The 9,051-nt window shown below is 44.2% G+C and overlaps 1 protein-coding gene across 2 annotated transcripts in view; it reads right to left on the reverse strand.

The window, feature by feature from the left end:
• Positions 1-3,837: 3,837 nt before the first annotated feature.
• The window catches only part of dse (dermatan sulfate epimerase), a 20,464-nt gene continuing 15,250 nt past the window's right edge, over positions 3,838-9,051 (reverse strand). For both annotated transcript variants that reach the window (XM_079255202.1, XM_079255201.1), the window contains exons 5-6: positions 8,601-8,808; positions 3,838-6,099 (exon numbers count right to left, since the gene is read on the reverse strand). In XM_079255202.1, the coding sequence (XP_079111328.1) occupies positions 4,353-6,099; positions 8,601-8,808 (1,955 nt within the window). In that variant the 3' untranslated portion in view covers positions 3,838-4,352. The remainder of the gene's footprint in view (positions 6,100-8,600; positions 8,809-9,051) is intronic.

Here is a 9,051-nt window from a genome sequence, read left to right on the forward strand (position 1 = left end):
GGAGTGATGAAGTAATCAATTAATCAAACTTAAAGATTGAAATGCCTTATACATTTCCTGTTGTGCAACATTGTTGGAGTTTTGCTAATTAGGAGACATAAAGCTGTAATTACAAGGATCTCTACTATGTGAGTAGAGTGTGCAACATTGAACTTTATAAACAGTAACACCTGTGTCCTAACACCTGTGTGGTTTCACCTGCATACAGTTTGACTTATAAACACCTTCACTGACGCTGCAGCCGCGTCTCTTCCCTCTCAACTTTAAAACTATCACCCTTGCTAGCTTCTCATGGACCATGTTGCACTAGCTTTGTCAGCGCTAAGCTAATCTTTAAGCATCTCTATATTTTACTTTCTGCTCCAATGTGAAAATCTTGATGAGTTGAGTTTATGTGTTGTCGCTAAACTCACTAAAACCTAAATATGACATGGTTTCCCCACATTATCTTTAAACTAATCGAGTGCTAGCATAGAACTAGATTAGCACTGCTATGATAACATCAGGTTAACAGTTCATAGTTGTTCTTGCACAGGGACAAACTCTCTTCTAGAAGTGTGTAGATAAATATTAGTGGAAGAGTTTACAGTTTAAATGGAGGGGAAAGTGTTTTTGCTGGTTGAAAGAGGGTTTACCAAAACATAGGAAATGTGGACAACGCAGTACGAAGGAGATGCACTCCGTAGTAACTTCACTGCTTAGGTTAGTAATATGAAAATAATTTTTATTGTTCGGTTATCTACTGAGCTCAAGGACAGGCCACACATCAACCTTATTGATCAGGTTGGAACATTTTCTAAGTTTATCTGCTCTGATTGGTTTGTTCCAGTCGTGGTGAAAACTGTCGTTCTCATCAAGCCGTAGAGCTGAGGAGGTCATGTGGCTCATCGCTGGTTGAAATGGCAGGAAACAGTTGTCCATCAGCTGACTTACAGTGTGCATCTCATATTGGATTCATTGCAACAAAGACCAGACACATCATCATTGCATGTTTAGGCATGTAATTTTATTTACAAATGGTACCAAAAAAAGACAAAAAAAACATCTTATTTACATATAAATGTGTCACTCTGAAGAATGTGGGACGGGAATCATCAGTGTCTTAGTGGCTACAGGTGAGATCTGTGAGGCAGGATCACTGAACATTGCAAGCAAATGTAGCTCCACAGAAGCTTATTACATCTTATTTCACCTCAGATATACATTAATTCCTATTTGGAATCAGCTGATTCTCCTGAAAAAACACTGGTTTGGCAGATCTGATCAGATTTAGGGCCACTGTTGCATAAACCGTGCCAGACTTCAGGAATGCAGTCTAGGAATAAAGGTCAAGTCCCATCTGCAAACAAGCTGAAGCAAATCAATAATCCTGGCAGAATTATTCTGCTGTGAATAAAAAAGAAAAGCAATTCTCTTTATGGATTTTAATAATTTAATTTTCAGTAAGCAAAGATTGCAGAAAAAAAGCTGTCAAACTTCCAAATTAAATGTTATGGAAATAACATTTAATTTGGAAGACTGGCAGGTTTTTTATGGAAATAAAATCATAAACTTAAAGATCATAGAATGAACTCCCTGTTAAATGAGATTTAAAGTACATTTTTATGGGAATAAAATTACATTTCTGTAGCTCTAATAATGTAAGAATGAAGGTTGAAATGATTAAAGTAAACTGGTTTGTGTTTTGTGGATTATTTCTTTATTGTTACAAAGCTTTATGATGATAAATCTTAAATCATTAGAAAATCTGTTTATCTCCCTTTTAAATGGAGCAACATCTGGAAGGAAAATGTATGAATGGGATGAGCAGCAGAGTTGAGCATGAAAAACCTGCCAAATCTTCTTTGTCAATAACACCAGATTCTGCTGTTGACTCTTGCTTTGAGCTTCTGGTTCCCCAGTTGTCCGATTAGCAGCACCTATGGAACTGCTACAGGTACAAAGTGTAGAGAAGACGTGGAGGACGCTGCCAATTCCTGCACTGATTGGAAAACACACTGATGTGGGGAAACATCTCACTGGAAAAGCAAGGAGATGAGATTCTGCAACCAGAGGTGGTCCCATAAATCCAAGTCTGGGATAACCTACATCGTCCAAAAGGACGATACTGGTCCCCACCCAACAAATTTACCAGACGCCACAAACTGGGAACAAACTGGAAACCAACCACTATGACAAGGAGGTACCAGGCTGGAAACCAACATGGGGAGGTATCAGGCTGGAAACCAGCATGATCATGAGCTTCCAGACTAGAAACCACCATGAGGAGGAGGAGGTAACTGACTGGAAACCAGCATGGGCAGGAGGTACCAGGCTGGAAACCAGGATAACCAGGAGGTACCTGACAGGAAACCAGCATAACCATTAGGTACCACACTGGAGACCAGCATAAAGAAGAGGTATGAGGCCGGAAAAACAGCACAAGGAGGTAACAGACTGGTGTGACTGTGTATAGCTCTATCTTATGAGGCTTCAGGTTGTTCAAGTAAGAAATAGTTAAATACCCAACTTGTATTGTTACTTCAGAGTTTAATCACCCAGTCTGATAAAGGACACCAACAAGAGTCAGCAGCAGAATCAAAAGATCGCAGCAAAGATTTGGTAGGTTTTTCATGAGTGTAACCCACACGCTCTACTCTGTCGCTCATCCCACACGCTCTACTCTGCTGCTCATCTCACACACTCGACTGACGCTCATCCCACACACTCAACCCCCGTCGCATCATCACACACGCTCACCTATGCTGCTCATGCCACACACTCGACTGCCACTCATCCCACACACTCGACCCCCGCCACATCATCACACACGCTCACCTATGCTGCTCATGCCACACACTCGACTGCCACTCATCCCACACACTCGACCCCCGCCACATCATCACACACGCTCACCTCTGCTGCTCATGCCACACTCTCGACTCTGCCGCTCATCACACATGCTTGACCCAGCCGCTCATCCCACTTGCTTGACTCTGCTGCTTATCCCACCGCTCATGGCACACACTCGACTCTGCCGCTCATCACACACGCTTGACCCAGCCGCTCATCCCACTTGCTTGACTCTGCTGTTCATGCCACATGCTCAACCCTGCCACTCATCCCACATGCTCAACTCTACCGCTCATACCACACGCTTGAACCAGCCGCTCATCCCACTTGCTTGACTCTGCCACTCATCCCAAGCACTCAACTCTGCTGCTTCTTCCACACATGCAGCTTCCTTCCAAAATCTGGCTCCATTTAAAAGGGTGATAAATAAACTTGCCAACATTACTGGATTTATTATAGAGAAACTTTGTTACAATAAAGAAATAAAAAACAGTGATTTACAGACTTTTTGTGGCAAGTTTAGAATAAGTGAAATAACATGAGAGGGTGAAGTATTCTGTTATACAAATAAAAATAATCATTTTATATGATTGACTCTGCCATATAAACCATGTTGTGTGGAAGGCGAGTGGACCGTTCAGTACTCAAATAGCAAGTGTGCAACACTCCACACGACAGCAGAATGAAAGGAACAGCTTTCAATTCTAAGTTGCTCATGTGTCATGGATATCTGTCACACAGACAGAAAAAAAAAAGGTTTAGGATGATTAAACCTTATAATTATTTGATTGGAAGTAGTAACGATAAGATGTGTGGAATCATACATCACAAGTGACCTGCTGCTAAGGAAGTTAGCAGGTCATGTGATCCAAGTAACATTTTTGATTTCTGCACACGGTTGCAGTCCTTGTGCCTCCCACAGCTGTCCACAAGTGCTGTCCACAGCTGTGAGTGTGTACCGACTACTGAATGTCACTTTACTGAGAGTGACATTGGGTAGTGAAGGGTAGTGTGTAGGTGGGGGTGGGGGTTTGGGCCGTGTAAAGTCTTCTATGGTGCTTTTCACAGTCATAGACAGAGATCCTGAACGGTGCTCTGCAGAGTCGTCTGTCCATTTAGAAACACCCTAGTGTGATATAAATGAGACTAAAAACATACCAGTGGAAACACAGTTTTTAGTAATGATCCATTACATTTTTTCTGATATTGACCTGTAGTTTCGTGACATGCTGCACTTTTAAAGTGAGAAAAATTGAAATAATGTTAGAAAATTCATCATCATATGGCAGCTAGTTGCAATAATGTATTCCACGTCCTAGTTGGAGTTATTTTCCGATTGATCCCGGATGAAACTAATGACTTTCAGCTTCTTTCAATGCACCATTTGATAGCAACACGCTCAGATAATTAAATTAATGCATGACTCTTTTCCTGTTTAAAATCTCAGACATGTTTTGGAGCAGTGGCCCTAACCAGAGCCGTCTCAGAGCTTTGATGCTGCTGAGCTTGTCGTGGATGTGTCAGCACTGTGTGTGGGAGCAGGAGGAGTAGAGGTATAGCAGGATGAAGCAGTCGATTAGGAGAATGGTGTAGAAGCACCTCTGAGTCTGCAGACTCCGACCTCTCTGGAAGCGAGTCAGGAGCATGGCCAGCAGTAAAAAGAAGGTGGCCGTGTTGAGGAGGAGGAAGAGTCGAATGTAGGATGCTGTGCTGGAAAGACCTTCGCTTCCTGCTGTTGCCAACATGTGAACCTCCTTGAATTTACGTCCCTTGACAAATCCCCCCTTCCTGTTCTTGCGGCTGTCTGTGTAATCCAGAAAGGCCCGGGAATCTGCGTCCCCCTCCTCCGGACTGTCCTCATACGTACGCTTTGAAGTCCTTTGCCTCTCCTTCTTCTCGTTCACCTCAATCTGTGCAAAAATGTCAGGCATGCTCTCAGAAAGTTTCTCCCCAAGGTTCACCCTCTTACCCCCCTTCCCCCTGCTCTGCTTTTTGGACATGGCGAACATTTTTTTGATGACCTCCTCCGTCTTCTTCTTGTCGGAGAACTGAAGAAGGCGCTCTGCTGTCTTGCGGAAGTTGGCGGTGTTGAGGACCCGTCCCAGGATGTGCCTCTCCATCTGCTGGAAGACGGGCTTGACGTGCTGGAGGTTGTCCTCCATCACGTTGACGTATTCTTCTACTTCCTCGGGCGAGGTGTCCACCACAGCTGCTGCCCTCTCGAAGACGATCTTCTTGTGATCTAGCAGCACCATGGCGAACAGAGGCTTGCTGGTGACCTCTCCAGTCAGCAGGTAGATGGTGTAGGTATGGTCCTTGGTGGACAGATATATGTCCACTCTCTGATCGTCCCCCCGCAGGCTGAAGCTCTGAACTTCCATGTCTGGTCCAAAGAATATATAGGCCACTCTGGTGTGAGGGTACCTCAGAGGCATCGTGACATTTATGTAATTGGAGCCGTTATAGGGGTACCCTCGAGGGTAACTCCAGTATCCCAGCAGCCCCTTGTTGCTGAAATTGGTGTCGTCCATCCAAAACATCTTATATTTCTCTTCCCCGTGGGATACAAATGCTCCATGAACTCCATCTACTTTCGTTCCCCGGAATGGCAGCTCCGTGTTATGGAAGAAGGCGCTCATGGCCCTGGCTGGACTGTCTGGATCCAGGTGGATGTGGTCCACCAGGAGCAGGAGTTGTGGGTGGAGAAGGAGCAGGTTCCTCTGGAAGCTCCTGATCTTCAGCTCTGGATTATAAGCAGAGTGCCCCTCGCCTCGGATGAAGACCATGTCCTCTCTCATCATAGCAGCCTCTACTCTGCCCTGAGCATCAGCTGCAAGCCCTACCTTGTATTTCAACCACTTGGAGTCGCAGGCCTCTGTGACCTGTCCAGCCCACGGCTTGAAGCAGCTCCCTGAGTCGGGCGAGCTAAACAGCACTGCATTGTTCAGCAGCGTGTACTTGGGTCCATACAGGGCCTCCGTGATGAAAGGCACGCCGTTGGGTGCAAAGGTGAAAGTGTTTTGGTCAGGGTGCTCGTGGCCAGCGTTAAAGTTCCTCCACCCTTTAATCCACTCTTTGTATTTGTTCTTGTGCACAATGTCAAAGATGGCACGCCCACCTAGCTTCCCGGACTTGAAGGAGAGGAAGGAATGGTTGGTGTCTGCGGGTAAGGCGCTGCCGTACGTTACCACACCCCAGTCCTCGAAGAAGTGGAGCTGAGCTGTTCCAAAGTCTGGTGGAGGTTTGGGGATCAGGTCTGGGTCATACCTGCAGGACACAGAGAAGAAAATAATCATTTGTGTAATGATTTCTCATTGTCAAGTGCCATCTCTTCATCATCAGTGTCTCAGGGATACCCTTTAGGCTATCTATGGATGTTTTCCAGACATTTATATCCCGTCCAGGAGGCTTACAATTCAGCCACAACATGTAGTATTTATTCAGATACATTGCAGCTGTTATCATGGATGTGCTTCGCCCGTAGACATAGAAAAGATTAACTGACCCACTGTGGGGTCACCTGTAGGTTTCTGAAAAGCAAATTCAAGCTCATTGGGTGGTTCCCACCATTGCCATCTTGCCATTGACAGGCGTGTTGTCTCTCCCGGAAAATACAAAAATGGCCAAAGAGAGGGGGCTGTGAGCCTGTTGTGGATGATTGACATTAGCGATCTCTGACATGCCTGTAGCTAAGAGCTATCGGAGCGAACCTGGAGCTAACAGGAGCTAACAGGAGCTAATCAGCTAACGGAGGTAAGCGGGCTAAAGCTGAATCATGCTGTTAACCAGCTAAAACCTGGGGTTGTTCTACATTCTTTCTTCTTGAAGCGGGACATCAGGTACCTGTCAATCAAAAGGAAGGTTATAGTGGAAGAGGGCTTGACTGTCTTAATGATGTAGAGGTCTGGTTGACTCAATTATTTTTTTTATCTGAATGAGACCAAGACTGAGGTAATAACGTTTGGGCTCAGTGTCAGTGCCAGCTCTTTGTTTGACCTGGACCCTCTCAGCAGACTCAAAGCCACCAACCTGGACGTGATGATGGACTCAGATCTCAAACTTGATAGATAAGTTAATGCGGTTGTGAAAAGTAGTTTTTATCATCTTCGCCTTTTAGTTAAAGTTAAATATTTTTTATCCTTCTCTGATTTTGAGCGCGTCATGCATGCTTTTATTTCCTCACATCTGTACTACTGTAATGCACTTTATTGTTGAATTAATCACAGATCACTTTATCGATTGCAGTTAGTCCAAAATGCCGCTGGGCGCCTCTTAACAGGAACCAAAAAACATGAGCACATCTTCTTGCGTCTTTGCACTGGCTTCCTGTTGGTTTTAGAGCTGATTTTAAGATTTTATTCTTTGTTTTTAAACCATTGAATGGACTGGCCCCTAAATACATTTCTGACCTCATCCAAATTTATACTCCACTGCGCACTCTGAGGTCCATTATGCTCCAGCTTATGGTTCCAAAGAGCAGACTTGAAACCTGGGGGGATAGGGCCTTTTCTGTGGCAGGACCTAAACTGTGGAATGCCCTGACCCCCCATGTCCAAACAGCCCCCACCCTGGAGTTTTTTAAGTCTCGTCTTAAGACTCACTTTTATTTTCTGGCTTTTAACCACACGTGAGTTGTCAGGTCCTCTGTGTCTTTTTTTATTTCATTTCATTTTATGAAATTTTTTTGTTTTTATCTGTTTATTGGGATTGATTTTAAGCTTATTTATATTCATTAATATTTTAGTATTGTAACAGTGTTTTTGTTTTATTCTGGGCAGCACTTTTGAAACTGTTTACGTTTATAAAATGTGCTAGATAAATAAAGTGGATTGGATTGGGGTGACTGCAATTTTTTCTCACTTCTGCACAGGCTTCATTTTTAACTGTCAGAGGTTACTGCTTGGCTTCGCCGCACTCAAACTCAGGTTGCTGCCACATTGAGAACGTGCACTGATATCTTGTGCTACAGTGACTCATTCTGCTTGTCGGAGATGCCGTCCATTTGCTGTGGAGTTAAGTGTCACTACAATAAAGGAGGGCCAGATTTTGTGTGTATCAATTACCAAAAGAAGAACGTCAGCGATCAGGAGGGCTAAATGGACTCCGACTGCAACTAGCTGTTCCAGTGTTGTTGTAACGTCCTCTGATAAATTTCCAAAAACATCCAGATTTGCACTCAGACTCATGCAGACACTTGAGAAATGTGCAAACTTGTCTATAAATATCAGACATATCAGCACTAATAATTATGACGGCCTGAGGAAGGATGGAAAACTAGCTTTAACCAATCTGTAACAATCTTTTGCGTCATTTTTCTCCGTGACGTTTCCTTCAGCGGCCCAACAGAGGTTTTATAAGATGTTTATACACTGCTACGTCGTCCTCTCCTGCAGACTGAACTGATCAGAGCCTCTGTCGATCATCTGTGGAGATACAGAGCAGCATCATGTGATGCTAGCTCGTTAGCATGCTAACATCTGGAAACACACATACTGTTTATCATTCTAGTGAATTTTCATGTTGATTTAAGCTCACTTTAACACAGCTGGCAATAAATGGCCCTGAAGACAAGTGCATCAGCTTTATTTCAGTCTTCTGGTGGCAACAAGTCCTGATATGACAACATCAGCTAAAATTGATGTGTGGAAACCAACCACAGCAGGATAAAAAGTAAAAAAATAAACTTTGCAAACAACCCTGCAGTCTATCATTTCTATTCTGAAAGTATCCAGATAAACAGCAAATTTTTGCTGAATTCAGCAGCTCACCAGATGAACTCTGTGTGCAGCGTGCACCACCGCTGGCCTTTCCCAGCCTGTCCCGGTCCTTCCAGCACTCTGTTCTGATGAATCAGGTCTGCCAGCCAGTTTCCACTGCCGTTACGCAACACGTAGCGGTCCAAGAAGACAAGCTGGCTCTCTGGCCCGTAGAACCAGTTATAGTTGGAATCTGCGATGGCTACAGTCCGCTGGAATCCTGGACGATGGAGACAGACAGGGGACGAGGCGGGATACAGATGTTACGGCTGAGATGTTGATGTGCAGAAGAACAGAACCCAACTTTTTATATCAAATATATGGTCTGCGGTCAGAAGTGTAAATTCTCTTCAGTGCTCTGTAGTCTGTAATTATAGGGGAAAATCCTTGAAATTCTGGTTCTTAGAAAGCGGTTCTCAGTCAGTGCAGCATGTAATCAGAGTAAATCATTTGTCTCCTGAAA

This window comes from Telmatherina bonti (genome assembly GCF_933228915.1).
Source record: "Telmatherina bonti genome assembly, chromosome: 16".
Taxonomy (NCBI): domain Eukaryota; kingdom Metazoa; phylum Chordata; class Actinopteri; order Atheriniformes; family Telmatherinidae; genus Telmatherina; species Telmatherina bonti.